The 20,961-nt window shown below is 45.5% G+C and overlaps 1 protein-coding gene across 12 annotated transcripts in view; it reads right to left on the reverse strand.

Annotated features, from left to right (window-relative positions):
- Positions 1–878: 878 nt before the first annotated feature.
- LOC117349364 (coiled-coil domain-containing protein 50-like) overlaps positions 879–20,961 on the reverse strand; it is an 88,136-nt gene continuing 68,053 nt past the window's right edge. For 6 of the 12 annotated variants that reach the window (XM_033922745.1, XM_033922746.1, XM_033922750.1 and 3 more), the window contains 5 exons: positions 20,374–20,436; positions 19,304–19,429; positions 14,799–14,920; positions 9,488–9,585; positions 879–1,371 (listed from right to left, as the gene is read on the reverse strand). In XM_033922745.1, coding sequence (XP_033778636.1) covers positions 1,208–1,371; positions 9,488–9,585; positions 14,799–14,920; positions 19,304–19,429; positions 20,374–20,436 — 573 coding nt within the window. In that variant the 3' untranslated portion in view covers positions 879–1,207. Of the gene's footprint in view, positions 1,372–4,808; positions 5,500–9,487; positions 9,586–14,798; positions 14,921–19,303; positions 19,430–20,373; positions 20,437–20,961 lie in introns of those variants that run through there. The other 6 variants (XM_033922739.1, XM_033922738.1, XM_033922740.1 and 3 more) reach the window with 2 other exon arrangements.

The raw sequence follows: 20,961 nt of genomic DNA on the forward strand, positions 1-20,961 counted from the left end.
GTTTTTTTGTCAGTTTTTCGATTGCAGCTGCAGTGAATTCAATGCACCCGTCAGACTAAGATGTTCTGACTGTGTTTACACCCAGCTGAAACGATGCAAGTTGGCCCGCTCTCATAAGAAATTCTCACCAGCAGCTTGGAAGCCACCTGTAGATTCCCTGCGGTTACTCTCATGCGTCAAGGTTCAGCAAGAGGTTGGGGGATGCAAAAACATTCACAGGCTCCAGTACACGGCAATCAGATAGGCGGAAACTCAAGGAGGAAGAGCATGCGCAAATTCAGAATCAGACTCAATGCATAATTTAAAGGAGCCTTACTGCAAGTTCCCTGGGGACTTTTCTAAGGGGAAACGGGGCGTTTTCAATCTTCTGAAGAGACAGCAGCCACTTTAACTGCTGTTGTCTGAAATTAGACTGGTTCTAACTTTGGTGTCAGGTCAAAAGCGCGCCTGGACAAAGGCGCGCGCAGACAAATGAGCGCAACGCGGAGGTGCGCACCAAAGAAAATGACTGCTTTAAAGGGCTCCGACGGGGTGTGTGGAGGGGGAACCCCCCACTTTACTTAATACAGATCGCGCCGCGTTGTGGGGGCGTTGGGGGGTTGTAACCCCCCATTTTACTGAAAACTTCACTTTTTCCCTAAAAAACAAGGAAACAGTTAAGTTTCCAGTATAATGAGGGCGGTTACAACCCTCCAAACCCCCCACAACGCCGCCGCGATCTGTATTAAGTAAAGGGGGGGGTTCCCCAGCAAAACCCCCCGTCGGAGCCCCTAAAAACACTCTTTTTCTTTGGCACGCGCTTCCATCTTGTGCTCAGTTGTCGGCGCGCGCCTTTGTCTTCGGCGGTTTTGTCTATGAACCCTAACTTCAACTTAAATATTATTTAAAAAAAAAAAAAAAATCCAGAGCGAGCGAGCCACTTACCTAGAGAAATGCCAGCTTACCTCTAAAGCACATTATAATAACCAAATAAATACTATCACAGAGCTGGCATCCTGACTCAGTGCAGTTCATGTTTCCCAGGGCAAGCTCCCTTGCCTTTTTTTTTTTTTACTGTTTATACAATGGCCGTAGTGACTGACCATGCTGATGCCTTCTATGGCCAGAAATATCTAGATGAAGCCCCTGTGTGATCCCCATGACTGAAGAGCCTGTTGGCAGAAAGCAGAGAAACAGGAGGTCTAGGGGAAGGCGACACAGTCACAATTCACTGCTGTTTGCAACTCTCCTTCTTGTCTCGAGACTTCTGCTGTCCTATTTTGTCCGGCTGGCGTTTGGTGGGTGAAACAAAAACCGGTTCGTTGCCGTCATCCAGAAAGTCATAGAAGCCTTCAACCGGGACCGCATATGGCTGGGATGAAACGGGGCAATCTAAATGGAGGGGAAAGATCTCATTAGACCATTGTATAAATTGTCTCATTACATTTAACACTAGCAGAAGGCAGTTTGGAAAGGAAAATTTTGCAGGAAAGTTTGATTTTAAGTTTGAGTGTTGGAACTACAGTCTCAGCACCCTGAGGTTGTGGGTTCAAATCCCATGCTGCTCCTTCTGACCCTGAGCAAGTCACTTAATCCCCCACTGCCCCGGGTACATTAGATAGAGTGTGAGCCCGCCGGGACAGACAGGGAAAAATGCTTGAGTACCTGAATAAAATCATGTAAACTGTTCTAAGTTCCCCTGGGAGAACGGTATAGAAAATTGAATGAATAAACAGTGTGAAAAGTTTCAGCCTCTGATAACCAGAGCTGGGATTGTGACATCATAATGCCTCATTCCACCAATAAGAGCCAACTTCCTCAGTGATGTCACAATGGCTTCATTGTCCTATACTCAGCTCACTGTAACTACATTTTGATTTCTAGAGTGGTGCAGTGGCTAAAGCTACAGCCTCAGCACCCTGAGGATGTGGGTTCAAATCCCATGCTGCTCCTTCTGACCCTAGGCAAGTCACTTAATTCTCCATTGCCCCGGGTACATTAGATAGAGTGTGAGCCCACCGGGACAGACAGGGAAAAATGCTTGAGTACCTGAATAAATTAATGTAAACCATTCTGAGTTCCTCTAGGAGAATGGAATCGAAAATTAAATAAATAAATACAAATAAGAAGTGCCATACTGGGACATACAAAGGTCCATCAAGCCCAGCATCCTGTTTCCAACAGTGGTCAGCCCAGGTCCCAAGTACCTGACAGAAGCCCAACTAGTAGCAACATTCCAGAGCTGAGATTGTGATGTCACCAATGCCTAAGAACCAAAGTGATGTCACAATGGCTTGATTGTCCTATATTTGGAGAGTGTGGCACAGTGGCTAGAGTTACAGCTTCAGCACCCTGAGGTTGTGGGTTCAAATTCCATGCTGCTCCTTGTGACCTAGGCAAGCTACTTAATCTCCCCTAGGAAGAGTGTGAGCCCACCGGGACAGATAGGGAAATATGCGGTGATCACGTTGTTCGTAGTGACTATTCAGAAATTTAGTTTTCAATTACCACTAATTTGGCTAGTTGTGGTTTTTTTGTTTTTTACCAATTTCACTAGTTTTTTCACCTCATTGTCTTCTATCAGCGAAAGTTTTTTTTTTTTGCACGGGTGGCAGAGCGTGGGTTCACCTTTCCAGTTATCTGAGACTTTTCTTTCGCTTAAAAGATGTTTTTGGTGCAAGGCTGGTTTGGTGTAATTTCAATGGAGAGTTTTTTTTATCATTGTATGGTCATTTTCCCTCCGTTCCCCATTTTTCAAATTGAGTAACATAAGACTATAGACTATAAGTGGTATATAAATACTGAAATAAATAAATAAAAGTACCACATTAAAAAAATTTTTGGCTTTGACGGCAATGATTAAACCTGCCAAGACGGTAAGTCTTTGATTCATTTTATTAAGACGGCGTCTTGTGATACACGATCAGAAGGTTTTTAAAATAGGGCTAGATTCACTAAGCTTACCGATCGTGTCCCAGCCAGTTTGCGATCTCGACCCGATTCACTAACCTTCTGCCCGATCCGATCCGCACATGCAAATGAGGGGAAATGGTAAGCAAAGTAGGAAGGCAGCGATTCACTAAACACACCGATTGGACTGGCCAATGCAAAAAGAAACGACTGCTGAGGACCACGTCCTTGCCGACTGTCCTGCTCTCTGCCGCCCTGAAATCCCATCTCCCTTGTGCAAAAAGCCCAAGAAGGCAAGCTCTTTGGGAAAAGAGGAGAGGATCATAGGGCTGCTGCAGAAGAGGCCGAGGGTTGTGTACGTGTGCATGTGTTTAAAAAAGGCTTGGGGGGAAAGCAAAACGCACATGGATTTGTAAAAAACGGATTGCATAAGGCAGTGGTTCCCAACCCTGTCCTGGAGGAACACCAGGCCAATCGGGTTTTCAGGCTAGCCCTAATGAATATGCATGAAGCAAATTTGCATGCCTATCACTTCCATCATATGCAAATCTCTCTCATGCATATTCATTAGGGCTAGCCTGAAAACCCGATTGGCCTGGTGTTCCTCCAGGACAGGGTTGGGAATCACTGGCATAAGGAATCGCGAGCAGTGGCAGTCCAATGATTCTTAACCAAACCAACGCAGAGACTCTCTTGCTCTCTGCCGCCCTGTCCCTGCCGACTCTCCTGCCCTTCCCTGCAGTGTGAGCCCATGGTTTTAACCCGCGGGTTCTGTTCCTGGCTGTAGCGTGTTCTGTTCCCCCCCCTTGTTTTGACCTCATTTGTGCGGAGAAGATGGTCTGAACATGCGTCATGATCGCTCTGCGGCGATCCGTGGGATCGCTGCGGGGCGTGCCTCCGATTGAATTCATTTGCATGATGACTCGTAGCGAATCGGTCGCCCGGGGAAAACTCGGCCACGGATCGCCCATGGATCGGATCGGTGAGTTTAGTGAATCTAAGCCATAGAGGGGTTACTGTGCAGCTAATGCTTTATTTCGCTTCAGTATATATGAACGGTTCATAGACAAAATCACGCGAGACAACAGCACGCAGACAACTGAGCGCAAGGTTGACGGCGCGCCGAACAAAAGCACTATTTTAAAGGGTTCCGACGGGGGGTGTTGGTGGGGAACCCCCCTACTTTACTTAACAGACTTCGCGCTGGCGTTGTGGGGGGTTTGGGGGGTTGTAACCCCCCTCATTATACTTGAAACCAAACTTTTTGCCTGTTTTTTAGGGAACAAGTTCAGTTTTAAGTATAATGTGGGGGGTTACAACCCCCCAAATCCCCCACAACGGCAGCGCGATGTCTGTTAAGTAAAGTGGGGGGTTCCCCCCCACAACCCCCATCGGAGCCCTTTAAAATAGTGCTTTTCTTCGGCGTGCCGTCAACCTTGCGCTCAGTTGTCGGCGTGCCGTTGTCTCGCGCAATTTAGTCCCGTCACCTATATGAACACACTTTTATTTATGTTGAGAAACTTTCCTTATCTATTTAAGATGAAGCGAGAAGGAATTCCCACAAAAGACAAGCTGGTTATCCCCTCAACACACTTCTTTTGCTGATGGCTCATGGACTTTAATAAATACCGATTCGTTTTGCATATGTTATCGTAAAACCTTTACAGAGCTGCTTGTAAAGTAAAAAATACAATTTTGCCAAATCCCCAGGTGACTCAGTCTCACACACATCGAACTGGCATTTCCTCTTCATTTGCAAGTGCTCTGAAACAGAACATCCCTTATCAGCACCAGCCTTTCCTCTGGTCCTATGTCTGAACCCCATTTGTGGGTGGCTTGCAGACCCATCACTAGAAATAAGGATGGGGGGGAGGGGAAGAACGGGGCCGGCCGGGGACTGTGTTCTAAGAACCCCATCAGCTAGACCCATTATGGCATGTAGCGGAGTTGAAGAATTCCCAACTGCACAGACGAGACTCGAGTCTGGAGGACACCCTGCTCCATGAGTCACACGAGTCGAGTTCCCTGGGGAGTTTTCTGAAGGGAAATGAGGTGTTTTCACGATACCGGCTGTTGTATGACTTAACCTTGGTGACCTTCATCTGTGGCTAAATGGCAGACTGGGAAGGGCATCTGACCTTTATCTGCCGCAGTGGCGTCATCTTTACAAGGGGTGCCGGTGCCTCTCCTCCTCCCAGCGTACCTCTTTAAATGCTCCCCGATGCAAATATTATCTTCCACGCTGCTCGCGCCAGCGCTGGCTCCCTAACGTCCCTTCGCCTCACTTTTCCAAAATCAAAGTTTTCTCTCTCAGAGAGGCCACGAGGCAGCAACTATTCTCACAAGTCGCACACGGCTGCCACGAAGCTTCTCCTCTGATGCAACAGAGAAGCCCTGTTTATTCGAATTTGTGTCTTAATACAATACACAATTTTATATCCTACTCCTGGGTCCAAGATCTGGTTTCACTTTGTGTGCTTTGTGGGATTTTGGTCCTTTGCCTTTGGAATACGGGCCCGCCGCCATTGCTGGGTGCCTTTCCAGGGGATTTGAGGATTGGAATTGATCCCACAACCTCAGGGTTCTACCACTACGCCACTCATCACCTAACTAAAAAAAAAAAAAAAGTTGTTGGGGGTTTTTTTTTTGGTAAATCTTTATTGACATTTCAAACTTTTAAAATGTATACAATTGAAGAATCAGAAAAACTGCATGAAAATAAATTGTTATCATCATAATTATTACATTAAACAATTCTTTTATCCCCTTCTTATCCTAATTATAAACAATAATATTATATATTACGATATCAATATAATAAAGAATTAATTTTACTCTTCCAATTAAATATTCCACCCCCCACCCTCCCTGAATGTGTAAGGAATCTAACGAAAAAAGGAGAAACATAATTTTAATTATAATGTAATAAAATTAGTCAATGGTTTTTAAATAGTTTAAAAAAACCAAAAAAAATCCTGAGCAATCCACCACACACCTACGTTTACTATAACCCAGAAAAAAGAAAACCTGCTTTCTGGATGAGATGTATGTTCCAAATTGGGACAACAGACTAATCTGAACAAATTGCGAAACTACAACCCTTAGCCACTGTCAGAGAAGCAAGCAAGGAGCGTGCTCGCTGTGGTTATAGCAAGAGGAAGAATTTGTACAGTGAGATTTCCTGCATGCCTCTGTATATGACTGGGTGTTGCATCGGAAGCGCTGGAAGCTTACATACTGCCTTATAAACATATGAAGGGCATTTGCATTTACAAGCCAATTATGCGCTCCTTTTATCAAGCCGAGCAGGCGGTGGTTTTTAGGCCAGCGCGGGAGTTAACGTGTGATGAAACGTTGCGCACATTAACCTCGCTAGCAAGGCTTGATAAAAGGAACCCTATGTGTCTATGAAGGAAATTCATCAACGCGCGCTAATAGCATTAGTGCACGCCTAATGCTAAAGACACCCATTATATAACAGCGCGCGCCCGTTGATGAATACCCTCTCCAAATGTACAGAATACTGGCCTTTAGACATCTAGGTGTTCACGTACCCGTGAAAATGTCATTTTAGCACCTAATAGGCAGTCAAAACGCCCAAATTTAAGCAAGAGAAAGATCTGCGCTAAACTTATTTATTCTGTAAAGAGTGCTCTGCGCCAAGCACCTTTTATGGGGCAGCGTTAACATGATTCCGCCTACGCCTGCTGAAACCTGGTGTAAATTCTGGCATTCAACTTGGGTGCGCAAGCCAGGAATTCTTAGGGCTGCCAGAGGTCCGGATTTCCTCGGACGTGTCCTTCTTTTGAGGGCACGTCCAGGGATCCAGACGGCTTTTCAAAACTCGGCACTTTGTTCAGGTTTTTGAAAAGCTTGGAGCAAATCACTGTCGGGCAGGAGTGCCTCCGCGCATGACATCATCGCACTGCATACAAGAGCGGGCAGAGGGGGCGGGGCTGGAGGCATAAAAGGGCGATCCTGGTGGGGGGGCAGGTCTAGGAGTCCAGATTTTCTAAATGGAAAATCTGTTAACCCTAGGAATTCTATTACATGGCAGCTAAAGTTTGGGAATGCCTCTGACCCTTCCATGGGCACGCCCCCCTTCGGGTTATGCGCAGGACACTGTGCAGTGTTTTAGAACAGCATGTAGACCAGGGGTGTCAAAGTCCCTCCTCGAGGGCCACAATCCAGTCGGGTTTTCAGGATTTCCCCATGAATATGCATGAGATCTATTTGCATGCACTGCTTTCATTGTATGCTAATAGATCTCATGCATATTCATGGGGGAAATCCTGAAAACCCGACTGGATTGCAGCCCTCAAGGAGGGACTTTGAGACCCCTGGATTAGAGAGTCTATGTCAGGGATGAGCAACTCCGGTCCTCAAGGGCCGGAATCCAGTTGGGTTTTCAGGATTTCCCCCATGAATATGCATGAGATCTATTAGAATACAATGAAAGCAGTGCATGCAAATAGATCTCATGCATATTCATGGGGGAAATCCTGAAAACTCGACTGGATTGCGGCCCTCAAGGAGGGACTTTGAGACCCCTGGATTAGAGAGTCTATGTCAGGGATGGGCAACTTCAGTCCTCGAGGGCCGCAATCCAGTCGGGTTTTCAGGATTTCCCCAATGAATATGCATGAGATCTATTAGCATACAATGAAAGCAGTGCATGCAAATAGATCTCATGCATATTCACTGGGGAAATCCTGAAAACCCGACTGGATTGCGGCCCTTAAGGAGGGACTTTGAGACCCCTGGATTAGAGTGTCTGTCAGGGATGGGCAACTCCGGTCCTCGAGGGCCGCAATCCAGTTGGGTTTTCAGGATTTGCCCAATGAATATGCATTGAAAGCAGTGCATGCAAATAGATCTCATGCATATTCATTGGGGAAATCCTGAAAACCCGACTGGATTGCGGCCCTTGAGGAGTGACTTTGACACCCCTGATGTAGACGGATGTGCACATATCCAAATGAGTGCCAATTCACCCCAATCACTGATTGTGAACCGCACATTAACAAAGCAATTTGCACGGGCACCTATGTAGTGCACACAAATTTGGGCGACCTTTATAGAAATCAGAGGAAAGTGCATATTTGTTACGGGAAGCAGATGTTTAGGTAAACTACTTACAGCAGGGGTGTCTAATGTCGGTCCTCGAGGGCCGCAATCCAGTCGGGTTTTCAGGATTTCCCCAATGAATATGCATGAGATCTATGTGCATGCACTGCTTTCAATGCATATTCATTGGGGAAATCCTGAAAACCCGACTGGATTGCGGCCCTCGAGGACCGACATTGGACACCCCTGACTTACAGAATACCTACTTACAGAATACCTTACGAGTTGCCTGTGTGGCTGCTCCATTTAAATACCCCCCTATTTACAGTCCACGGAGGGTGTCAACACGAGAACCCAAATGTACGCATAGATTAGGTTTTCATCCTGCGTTAAATACTGGGACTCCTAAATGAAGGAGCTCTGTCGTGGAATTATTCCCAGAATGCCTTAAATCCTGACACCAGAATGCCGAATCCTGGGACACCTTTCCTTAGACTTCAGCATCAGTGGCACAGTATAGTGAGGTGGTCAAGTGCCCTGGGCATTATCTTGGCAGGAGTGACACTCAGCAGCGGCCCAGCATCTCTCCTCCCTACCAACCCAGTGATGAGGGGGGGTTTCCTTTAACAGCACTCCCTCCCCACCTCCCATGTACCTCTTAAACCCTAATATTTTTCCAGCAGTGAGCGTGCGCTGGCCATGAGCCCTCCCTCTGACGTAACTTCATGTTCGCGGGACCAGGAAGTTACATCAGAAGGCATGCGTGAGCTGGCACAAACAGCAGGTAAGACAAACTCTGCTTGCTGCCAGTGAAGAACAGAAGCATTTAAGAGGTACTTGGCCCTGAGCCCTCCCTCTGATGTAACTTCCTGTTCGCGGGACCAGGAAGTTACATCAGAAGGCATGCGTGAGCTGGCACAAACAGCAGGTAAGACAAACTCTGCTTGCTGCCAGTGAAGAACAGAAGCATTTAAGAGGTACTTGGCCCTGAGCCCTCCCTATGATGTAACTTCCTGTTCGCGGGACCAGGAAGTTACATCAGAAGGCATGCGTGAGCTGGCACAAACAGCAGGTAAGACAAACTCTGCTTGCTGCCAGTGAAGAACAGAAGCATTTAAGAGGTACTTGGCCCTGAGCCCTCCCTCTGATGTAACTTCCTGTTCGCGGGACCAGGAAGTTACATCAGAAGGCATGCGTGAGCTGGCACAAACAGCAGGTAAGACAAACTCTGCTTGCTGCCAGTGAAGAACAGAAGCATTTAAGAGGTACTTGGCCCTGAGCCCTCCCTCTGATGTAACTTCCTGTTCACGGGACCAGGAAGTTACATCAGAAGGCATGAGTTAGCTGGCACAAACAGCAGGTAAGACAAACTCTGCTTGCTGCCAGTGAAGAACAGAAGCATTTAAGAGGTACTGGGGCTGGGGGGAAGAGTGTATTTAAGAGACCCCCTGCTACACTGCTGCTCAGCATCCCAGTGGCATGCAGGATTTGCTTGAGGATCTTTAGCAAAATAGGTTGCTGAAGAATTTACCTTGCGAGCGAACTCCCACCACGCTGGCAGACGGCTCCTTTTGGCTGGATTGAAAGGTTGGATCCAGAGCTTCAGCAATGTTTCTGGGTAACGGTTGCCTGAAACGGTTTTTACAAGACATTAACATTCATGCTGCTGCCGTGTTAATTCTACATTTTTAAAACTGGCATTGCCGTGAACTCAGAGCAGAAGGTATGGAAGAACAGGAGAAGGGAACAGTTGACGCTTTCGTTCATTGACGTGAAGCTTCTCTGCGGGGGAAGGGAGAAAGAGATGCCAGGAGTCTTCAGCCGGCTTTTCCAACCACATCATTTATTTTATTTATTAAAAACATTTATATCTCGAATATTAAAAATTCTACGCGGATTACAGAAGCAAAATACATAAATCAAATTATACAAACACATATATACGTATCTTATATAATCAATAAAGTATAAATTTAAAAATTAAAATAACAAATACCCATCACAGATCATAAAAAGCCTTTCTAAAAAACAAAACAAACTAGGGACCTGTTTTGCAAAGCCATGCTAGCGGCTGCTGCGCGGTAACGGCCCCGAAGCCCATAGAGATTTGGGCTTTGGGGCTGTTGTTGCTTTAGAAATTCAAAAATAAGGTCATCTTTTTATTGGACTAATTTTAATACATTTTTTAAAATAACTTTCGGAGACCAAAATCCCCTTCCATAGGTCAGGATAGGACACCAAAACAGCAGGATACTGTACAGTCCTGAGGAAGGAGGTTTTGGCCTCTGAAAATGAATTGATCTTTTCTTATTTTCTATCTTTTGTTTTAATTCTATTTGTTACTTTGTAAAGTGGTGATTGTTATTTGTTGGGGTGTTTTGTTTTTTTGTTTTTTCAAATTTACATCTGCTATCTTTATATTTTGCACAGCATTAGGGGACATGCGTCACTGTTTCTGATTCTGCGGTGTTGCACTGTATGCAGTCTGGCTTCTTGGCGGTTCGGTTTAACTTTTGTCTACATAGTGTGTATCTGTGTTTTGTGGGTATGAAAAAGACACGGTTTCCTGTTAGCACTGACTGTGCAGGATCGATCTGTACTAATCTGGCTGGTTTAGTTTTACAATGGCTATATTGAGGCTCTCCTGCTCACTGCAGGGTTTAAAATGCTGCCTTTTCCTAGTGGCACCCTTCTTGTGTGACTTGTGGGTAAAATGATCGGCCCCCAGGTGCCAAGTACGCTAAGTGCCCCCAATGCCCCACAACACTGCCCTTGAAGAACAAGATTCAGGGCTCCTTTTACTAAGCTGCGATATCGGTTTTAGCGCGCGTTCAGCTGGCGTTAGTTCTAGCCGCGTAGCGCGGGTTTAGCGTGTCCTCAAATCCTGCACGCGCTAAAAACGCTACCACAGCTTAGTAAAAGGAGCCCTCAGAGTTTTACAGGAAATGGCTACAAATATCGGACCAAACCCGACAGCGCCCAACAATTTCAACAGAGCTAATAGAGGAAAAAGACATCTCGGTTGTCAATTGTAGAGACAGATGTTGAAGAAAAAGCTATTCATAGGGTCGATTGGCGGCTTCGATCCAGGTACGGCTTTTCATATGTGGGCGAATTTAATTTATATTCCTTTTGCCTCTCAGACATGACTAACCACAAAACACATTTACTTATGTTAAGAAACTAGATCAACTTAATTTAATGTAATAAGGAGAATTACATCATATAAGATCGTAACTAACAAAGTTATCAAAGCACATATGACCTCATGGCAGCCGATTTTTTTTACGATAGGCAGGAGGGGTGCTTAGAAGTTGGGAAGTTAGGCCAGTACAGAGCAAATCCAGTCACTCTTGTGACCGCAAAAGAGCAAAAGTCACATCAGGATCAAGTCTATACGTAATTTATTCCACCTTGTTGGAAGCGACGACATAATCAACATCCCTTATGCATATTTCCCCTCTTTCTTTCTCTCGTCTTACTCGTCATTTCTCTAATGAAGTGTCTCTCAAACTTGGGACACTAAACGGAGCAAATAAAAATTGCAAAACCAACAAAAATTTTAATTTGAGAGTTATTTATTTAAAGGTCTTTAAGCTATTTAAGGGTAACAACGGCGAAACTAAAGTAGATAGACTAGAATTGCTAATCAATGCGAGCAGATAGCGTAGCTGGTTTTAAGAAAGGTTTGAACAAGTTCCTGGAGGAAAAGTCCATAGTCTGTTATTGAGAAAGACATGGGGGAAGCCACTGCTTGCCCTGGATCGGTAGCATGGACTGTTGCTACTCTTAGGAATTCTGGAATCTTTAGTTACTCTTTGGGATTCCGGAATCTTGCTATTCTTTAGGATTCTGAATGGAATGTTGCTACTCCTTGAGTTTTGGCCAGGTACTAGTGACCTGGATTGGCCACTGTGAGAACGGGTTCCTAGGAGCTTCGGGAGCAGCGCGGAGCATTCAGCGTGGCTCCCTGCACTAATAACCGCTATCGCGGTTTAGTAAAGGGGGGGGAGGGGGTTCGTGAGAAATCCAGGCCCTGAAATCCTTAACAAACCATCACGAATTGTCACCAAACTACTTCTAAAAGGCTATAAACCAAACGGGGACTAGAAATCTTAAGAATTGCAGAACAAGGGCAACATTAGTTCCTGTTTCAGTGTCAATGTTTCCACTTTCCTTCAATGTGAAATAACGCAGTAGGTGTCCCCTCTATGTGGGTTTCTAGGTCACAGGTCTATTTTTAGAACATGAATAACCAGATACTACCAAGGCGCTTGCTGACTTAGTTTTTTGCTGCTGCTGAGCCATTCAGAAATAAGAAGGGGGGGGAAAAAATCCACTGCACACATTGATTACTACAATTAGAACTAGGGGTTATGGCACATCCATTTGGGTACTCTTTAAGTTTTTCAATTTTTATGCGGGGTCTCAAATGTCCTGGGTCTATGACCTTAAGACATGACTTAGGTCCTCTTCTCTTCTCTCGCTACACCTCTTCCCTCGGTGCCCTGATCTCCTCCCACGGCTTCCAGTAACCCCTATATGCTGATGACTCCCAGATCTATCTCTCTTGCATCTGATGTTTCACCTAAAGTCCAAGAAAAAGTCTCTGCTTGTTTGGCCGACATTGCTGTCTGGATGTCCTGCCGTCATCTGAAACGAAATATGTCCAAGACTGAGCTGTTCCTCTTTCCTCCTAAACTCTCTGCTCCTCCTCCTTTCTTCATCTCTGTAAATCAGGGGTGTCAAAGTCGGTCCTCGAGGGCCGTAATCCAGTCGGGTTTTCAGGATTTCCCCAATGAATATGCATTGAAAGCAGTGCATGCACATAGATCTCATGCATATTCATTGAGGAAATCCTGAAAACCCGACTGGATTCCGGCCCTCGAGGACCGACTTTGACACCTGTGCTGTAAATAATACTGGCATTGTTCCAGTCTCCTCTGCTCACAACCTTGGAGTGGTCTTCGATTCCGACCTCTCATTGTCTACGCTTATCCAACAAGCTGCTAAGATCTGTTGCTTCTATCTCTTCTATATCACCAGAATTTGCCCCTTCCTCTCTGAGCACACTACCCGGACCCTTGCCCAAGCTCTCTTAATCTCACACTTAGATTACTGCAATTTACTCCTAACTGGTCTCCCGCAGTGTCGCCTCTCCCTCTTGCAATCTGTGCAAAACTCTGCCGCGCGGCTCACCTTCTACCAACCTCGTTACGCTCATGTCACCCCTCTCCTTAAGTCACTTCACTGGCTCCCTATCGTCTACTAGGTTAAGTGGGCCTCGGCTATTACACTTTCCACAATTCAGAGAAATCTAATTTAAATGTCAATTTAATTCCTCTTTTGTAAATGCTGCAATTGCTATTTGGAATATTTTACCAGTACAAGTAAGAATTGACATTAGTTATTTGAGGGTTCTTAAGATGTTAAGAACCTTTTTTATATGACACTGTTTAAATTTTTATTTTGGATGTAGAGATTGGATTCTGGATTTTCCCATAGAGTGTGTATGGCTTCTTGTGATGTAAATTGCCTCCAACTATTTGGTATTAGTGCACTGTGGTAGAGTGAAGTTCTTCTCCCAGGCCAGTGGAGGGAGCCTTAGCAGTTGAAAAAAAGAGCAAATCTGCATAACATCCTGCAAGGGCTGCTGGGAGCTATCTACTCATCCTGAGGGAACAGTGGTGCTGAAAAGGACGGATCTAAAGCAGAGAAAAATAGAAGCTCCTTCAAGAGCCAGGCAACCCTTGGGAGGAAGAATGCTGGCTTCAGCCTATCACCCAGTAAGCCTAGTACTGGCTGGTGCTGACAGGGGGACCAGTGCAGTAAAGATACCATCCAGTGCTGACATAGGGCACAGTGCGAGAGAGACAAACAGACAGAGCACCATCTACCTGGTAGAACTTGGAGGGACTGGAGAGCCCACAAGCTTGAGAACCAGGAGAGTCTAAAAAGAGTGCCTGAGAGACCTGGAGAGTCCTCAGAGAGAAGGGCACTGAAAGGCCAGCAACCAGAGAGACCAGTAGTAGCCCAGAGTGAAAGCCTGGAGGGACTGGGGAGCCCTCAAGCTTGACAACCAGGGGAGGACCAGTGAGAGGGCATCTGAGTGACCTGGAAAGAGTGTCTGAGGGACCAGGGAGAGTCCTCAGGGAGTGACCACTGACCAAAGGGCCTATGTTGACACCAGTGTACTGGGGAATTCAGGCTGACAGTGGCTGGTGGAGAGACCAGTGGTGACCAGTAGAAGAATCTGAGGGACTGACTGGAGCCAAGAGGCCAGCAACCAGAGGGACTGGTGATATCCAGGACCAGTGGAGACCCAAGAGGCTGGCAAACAGAGTGACCAGTAGGGCCCATAGTGAGTGACAAGTGGTGACCAGAGGGACTGGCTATCAGAAGGTCTGTAGATGATCAGCGTGAGTGACTGATGGCAACCAGAGGGATCAGCAAAAGCAGGAACAGTCTTTGGTGGCCAAAGCGACCAGGAAAGTCTTGTGAAAAAACAGATGTGGAAGACCAGAAGCACCTGAGATTGGAGTGGTAAAGGGCAATGACCACTCAGCCCATTCTCATGAGCTCCATAAATCTTGCATTAGATTAGATATATAGGTTTGACAATGCCAATTACATGCGTTGATTCCAGTCATGCTCTAAGCCTGCCTACATTTTGCCATTGATCCCTGCACATACTTTTCTCTTGGAGGAAGAATAGGCAATTTATGGTCAGCAAATTACTCAGGTAAATAGGTTTCGGAACCCACAGCCTTGTACATCGCCTTAAACACACGATAGGTTACTCTGTTAATCTGGTGTTGATGGCTGTGGGCCGTTGCTCTTACTTTGTCCTCTCTGCACCTGCTCCCTCTGTGGCAAAGTCTGGCCCTTCAGGGATGTGGTCTTCTGTAGGAGACACCAGGCCCTCAGAGTTCAGCCTTTCTGAATGCAAAGTAGCTAGTTCAGCCTAGAGCAAACAAAGAAGAAAATACGAAATTAGCGGTAGAGAATTAGACAGGGACAAAGTTTGTCAGTAAGGACGCCTCTCAGTACCGAGCAGCAGTGCCAAATCACGCTCCTGCTCGTGTTGCTCAACAGCCGAAGGAACTCGCGACAGCCAGTTAGCGCCAGGGCAGGAACTTGGGAAGTTCGCTCCTGCCCGCTGCACTCCCACTGCGGATCGCCAAGATGAGGTACCGTATGAGGCTAGGGAAGGGAGGGAGGCGGGGGCAGAGCCTAGTGGCAGCGGCCTTAAAAAAAAATTCTGGGAGGGGGTATTGACCCGAATATAAACCGGGACCCCAATTTTTGGGCCCAAGAATCCCAGTTTATATTCGGGTATATACGTTATACTAATTTCATTTTGCGACCCTCACCACCACTCTGTTCTTTATTGCTTGAGCAAAGATTGTGACATAAGAACATAAGAATAGAATTACTGGGTCAGACCAATGGTCCATAAAGCCCAGTAGCCCGTTCTCATGGTGGCCAATCCAGGTCCCTAATCAAAACCCAAGGTTTAGCAATATTCCATGCTACCAATCCAGGGCAAGCAGTGGCTTCCCCCATGTCTTTCTCAATAACAGATCATGGACTTTTCCTCCAGGAACTTGTCCTTAAAACCATCTATGCTATCCAGATCCTCTACAACCTCCCTCCTAGAACCAGGTTTACTGAGAGTTAGGCACTAGGCCAGCATTTCTCCCCTCAAGGGTCACCTGTGGAATCTGATCTCTTAAGAAAGTTCAGTTCCCAGTGATTTTTCACTTTTTTCATTCCATATTTTTCCAAGTAGAAAATCACTGCCCCAGCTTTGTTGGTATGGTCTGAGAGCTTTTCAGTGGCCCCCCTCGTAATAGGAGTGGTTATATAGCAGGATGCTGTAAACTGTTTTTTCAAATTTTTTTTTTCTCTCGAAATCTGAGATAGCTCAACTCAGTCCTAACACAGTGCTCCCCTGCAAATTTGCGGTGGGCGGTTCGCGGTCCTGGTCATTCGCGGTATTTTCCAACCGCAATCTGCTGATTAGGAGAGGACCCCTGGAGAGGCAGGAGAGGGCGGCCGGAGCGCCGGCGAGTGAAGGAAATCATTCGCTGTATGCTCCGACCGCCTCTTCCTGTAGTAAAGTTGGGCCTCACCCATCAGGAGCTGCTTTGAGACGCAGGAAGAGGCGGTCGGAGCATACAGCAAGTGATTTCCTTCACTGGCCAGGGCTCCGGCTGCTCTCTCCTGCCTCTCCCGTCTGTCCCACGAAAAACCGTATTCGCGGTTTTTCAAGATTCGCAGGGGCTCCTGGAACGGAACCCCCGCGAATATCGGGGGAGTATTGTAGTTACAGGAAGGCTATTCCAAGTTCTAATGGCTACATAGGCAAACAGAGAGTTAAATATTAAGGAATAGGAGCTCAATTAGGCAAATGAGAGATGTACCAGAGAGCCAGCACTGAATGTTCTCCACAAAAGCAAACAGCATCGTACCTAATGTTCTTTAATAACAATTTGGGGACAGCCACTGCAATTTATTTTCCAAGGCTCTTCCGTAAGTGTTAATCAAGGCACTTGTCAAGTTCTTTCACTTTGCTGATCTCAAGACAAATCTGTCGGCAACCAGATGCTGGGAAGCTACAGTCAAACCGCGGTTTGCGAGTGTTTTGCAAGACGAGCAAAACATTCTCGCAAATCGTGACTCGCAAACCGAGCATTGACCCGATTTGTGAGATCCCGTCTCCCCCCCCCCCGGGTGAACCTGAATCCCCCGGCCGCCCAAACTGAATGCTTACCCCCCAGTGTGGCACCAGCACACAGCACCAACCACAAGAGGTGCCGATGCCCGAAGATCGTGCTTCTCCCCGACTGGGCCTTGAGCATCTGCGCATGCTCAAGGCCTTCTTGCTCTCGTTCTCTCCAAGAATCTCGGAGAGAAATGGGAGCCAGAAGGCCTTGAGCACGTGCAGGCAACAGGAAGGATCTTTGTTCACCGGCACCGGCACGTCCTGGGGCTGCGTGCCGGTGCCAGATGAGGTAAGTCTTTTGTTTGGGCTGGCGGGGGATGCCGGTTCACGTGGGGGGGGGAGGCGTTCATGACCGGGGAGGAGCAATGCTGGTTCTTGGGGGGGGGGGGGTGAAGCAGCACCACTGGCCTTGGGGGGGTGGGGAGGGGTTGGAACGAATCAAGCAAGTTTCCCTTACTTCCTATGGGGAACTTGCTTTGATATACGAGTAAATTGGTTTACGAGCATGCTTCTGGAACGAATTATGCTCGTAAACCAAGATTCCACTGTACTAATTTTGTTTTCAAGCAGGTCGGTCACTCTTCCCCTCATTTATTTTAATTTTCATTAATATAATTACAAACTTTCCTTCCCCGCCCCAAAACCTGCGAACGTCATTGTATTCGTCTATTCAATGCCCAACCTTTTCTTTTTACTCCCTATTCTTAAATTTATTTTTAATGCTTTTAGCTTTGTAAACCGGCCAGATACACGATGATGGTCGGCATACTAAAATGTAAATAAACTTGGAAAGAAGGTTAAATCACTGATAATCTGATCACTTTTCTACTGATAACGCGGAGGTCAAATTTAATTTCCCATTTGTATTCCACTTTTAACAAATGCATTTTGGTTCAGAGTGAATTACGACCGTGACAGAAATAGAGAAACACAGAAAATAGCGGCAGATAAAGTCCACATGGCCTATCAAGTCTGTCTATATAGTATCAATAACTCAGAAACAGTGAAATCACCACTAATAGTCTATAATAAACACAGTCACAAAGGTCGTGTGGAAGGTGTAGAGAGCTAAAACATGAGGAGGAAAAGCCTCAGACTAAGCCCCTCCACCCCCCCCAACCACCACAGCTGTGGCTAAGGTGTTCAGGCGGAGAAACTCACCGGCATAAAAACCTCACGGGAAGCCTAAAATGGCTCTATGTTGTGCAAATATATAGCAAAAAAAAAATGTATCCTGGTACCACTAAGAACTGCCTTCAAAGACTACAATTGATTCAGAATACCGCCGCGAAGTTGATCTCTGGAAAGAGCAAATTCGACCATGTGACTCCTTTGCTTTTCTCTCTCCATTGGCTCCCGGTTTATTTTAGAATTCAGTGTAAGTGTTTATGTATTGTTTTTAAGATTGTACATGGTATCTTTGCTCCTCTTGTTCTTCTGCTATGGAATGTTTATAGATTTTCCTATGCGAGAGGCATTCATCGATTTAAACTTTCTCTTCCATCTAGGAAAGGAATTCAAGGAGTTAAGAATTTTAGCAGCTCTCTGGCGTTTAAATTTCCCCAATTATGGAATGAACTTCCCCTTATTTTGAGGTGTCCCAGTTCCTTCCAACTCTTCCGTAAACTTCTAAAAACTTTTTTATTCGCTAAACATTTTGAAAATAACTCTCTTGTATTTCATTCAGTTCATTTTATTTTTTAATTTTATTGTCAACCGCGTCGAGCTTCCTTTGGTTGAAGACCCGGTATATAAGGTTAAGGCTAAGTTTTGGTTTAGTTTAGGTGGGGGTGGGTAAAAAGGGAAACAGAGCAGAAGATAACTGGGCTTGGTAATTGAATGGGAGAGTGGGAGTAGAGCATGGAATTATTGATGGAGTGGGAATTTTGAAGGGATAGTGAATACTTGGGCAGTTTCAGGTATGAGTGGGGGGGGGTATATTAATGGGTTGGGAGACAGGGAAGGAGAAAGGGGATGAGACTTGATGCACCATCTTTCTATGGTTCCAATTATAGGCACCAAGGGAGTAAGAGGAATGGACGTATAGTGCACGTATTTCTTATTTTGCTAGTCAATGGAAAAACATAAAGATACAGGGGGTTTAAAATCATCACTGCTGTTTGCAATCCCAAGTATTAGGACTGCTGGATGTGTGGCAGTTTGGGTTTGAATTGTCTGCACTGGGAAACGATAGGTTGTCAAGGAAACGGGTTAGTGTGTGCAGACAGGCTGGCTCCTGTGAAACTGCCAGGCTCCCTGTTCAAGCCCAGTCGGGAGTTTCTGGAAGATCAACACCGTACATAAGAGACCAAGGCAGCTCTTGGACTCCCTGGAGGGTAGTCTTAGGAAACATAACATTGTGCTTATTGACCGCGTAACCCGAAGTTCAACGCGGTTTACAAAAAGTTATAAAAGTAAACATATTACAGGAAAAATGACCTCGAACCAGAGGAGATTTAGGACCTATACTTGAGCAGCAAGTTTGTCTTTTGGTCCATCAGTCACCAACCGACCAGAGTAAAAATAGGATGTACCTAAAGCCAGCCCTTGTTCATAGTAGATTCTTGCTCTACCCACTGGTGCGTCCAATTAGAGAAATGCGCTTTGGCAGCGCCTTACCTTTCTGTCTGCGTGCCCCCTTCTTTCCGAGATGCCGATACCCCCAGAGTTCTTCCTCCTGAATTCCACCTCTTGGGATTTCCGATGGGCCTTCAGCTCCTGATGCTGAATGTACTTTGCTATCTCCTGAAACATTAGGAAGAGGACAAATACTTCAGCTCAGTACTGAAGGAAGCATAATACACTTCCCCCTCCGTATTCGCAAATTCCGTATCTACGGATTCGCTTATTCGCGGTTTTAAATAAAAAAAATACATTTTAATTTTTCAGGCTATTTTAAGCCCTGTAAGCCCCCCCTTAAGCCTTAAGTGGTGGTCTAGCGGGTTTTCGAGGCAGGAGCGATCTTTTCACGCTCCTGCCCCGTGCAGATCGCTCACAGGAAATGGCTCGAGAGACTATTGGGCAGGGTCTGTCTCTTACGTGTTTAACGTGCAATGCTGCATGTGTCTGGTAGTGCTATAGAAATAATAAATTGTAGCTGTTGTTCTCAGTCTCACACTCTTTGAGCCCTATTTCCCACTCAGCAGAGCTTCAGGACCAGTACACTGATCTTCATCACTGCTTTCATGAGAGGGAAGCCTTAGAGAAGTAAACCAAGTGGCCAACCAGTAAGAAGACATCTGAGCATACCTTCCTTCCTACTGGACAAGGTCCTGGAGGAAAAGTCCATAGTCTGTTATTGAGAAAGACACGGGGGAAGCCACTGCTTGCCCTGGATCGGTAGCATGGAATGTTACTACTCTTTGGGATTCTAGAATCTTGCTATTCTTTGAGATCTTGTATGGAATGTTGCTACTCTTTGGGGTTCTGGAATCTTTTGTTACTCTTTGGGATTCCAGAATCTTGCTATTCTTTAGGATTCTGAATGGAATGTTGCTACTCTTTGGGGTTCCGGAATCTTTTGTTACTCTTTGGGATTCCGGAACCTTGCTATTCTTTAGTTATTCTGAATGGAATGTTGCTACTCCTTGAGTTTTGGCCAAGTACTAGTGACCTGGATTGGCCACCGTGAAAACGGGCTACTGGGCTTGATGGTTATGTTATTATTATTATGTTATGTTCTAACCTACCTCGTCCTGTGCCACCTGAGCAGCCCGGAAGTCCTCATTTTGCCTCTGATGTTTTAATGTTGCCTAGAAGAAATAAAAAGCATTAGGAACTCATTTTTAAAATGATTCAAATTATATCATTTCAGGCACCTCTCTGGTTTTACCATGTTTCATTTAATATTGTTTATGTCAATTTCTTTATTTTATGCTTGGATCATTTAAACTGATTACTCTGGTACATTGTTAGAACTTAGCACCTATTATGTCTTATTTCCTTTTCCTGAACTAATGTCTTCTCAACTTCTATTTTCTTTCTGATGCATTCAATCATTTATGACTATTATTCCACTGTGGATGCACTTCACATTTGTTAATGACATTGTTATAATGTGCTCCTTGTTGGAGCACACATATTGTTGGCTTTGTATTTCATCTTTTATAAAATCAATAAAACTTTTTGAACTAAAAAAAAAAAGATTCATATATTAAGCAATTTTTAATATATTATAGCATTTAGTATATTAAGCATTTTACGCGTTTTTAATGAACCGCATACTTTGACTCCAACCCTTCTCAAATATTCAGCCACCAGAGTTAAACCCGAATATT

The sequence above is a fragment of the Geotrypetes seraphini genome, chromosome 15, assembly GCF_902459505.1.
Source record: "Geotrypetes seraphini chromosome 15, aGeoSer1.1, whole genome shotgun sequence".
NCBI lineage: Eukaryota > Metazoa > Chordata > Amphibia > Gymnophiona > Dermophiidae > Geotrypetes > Geotrypetes seraphini.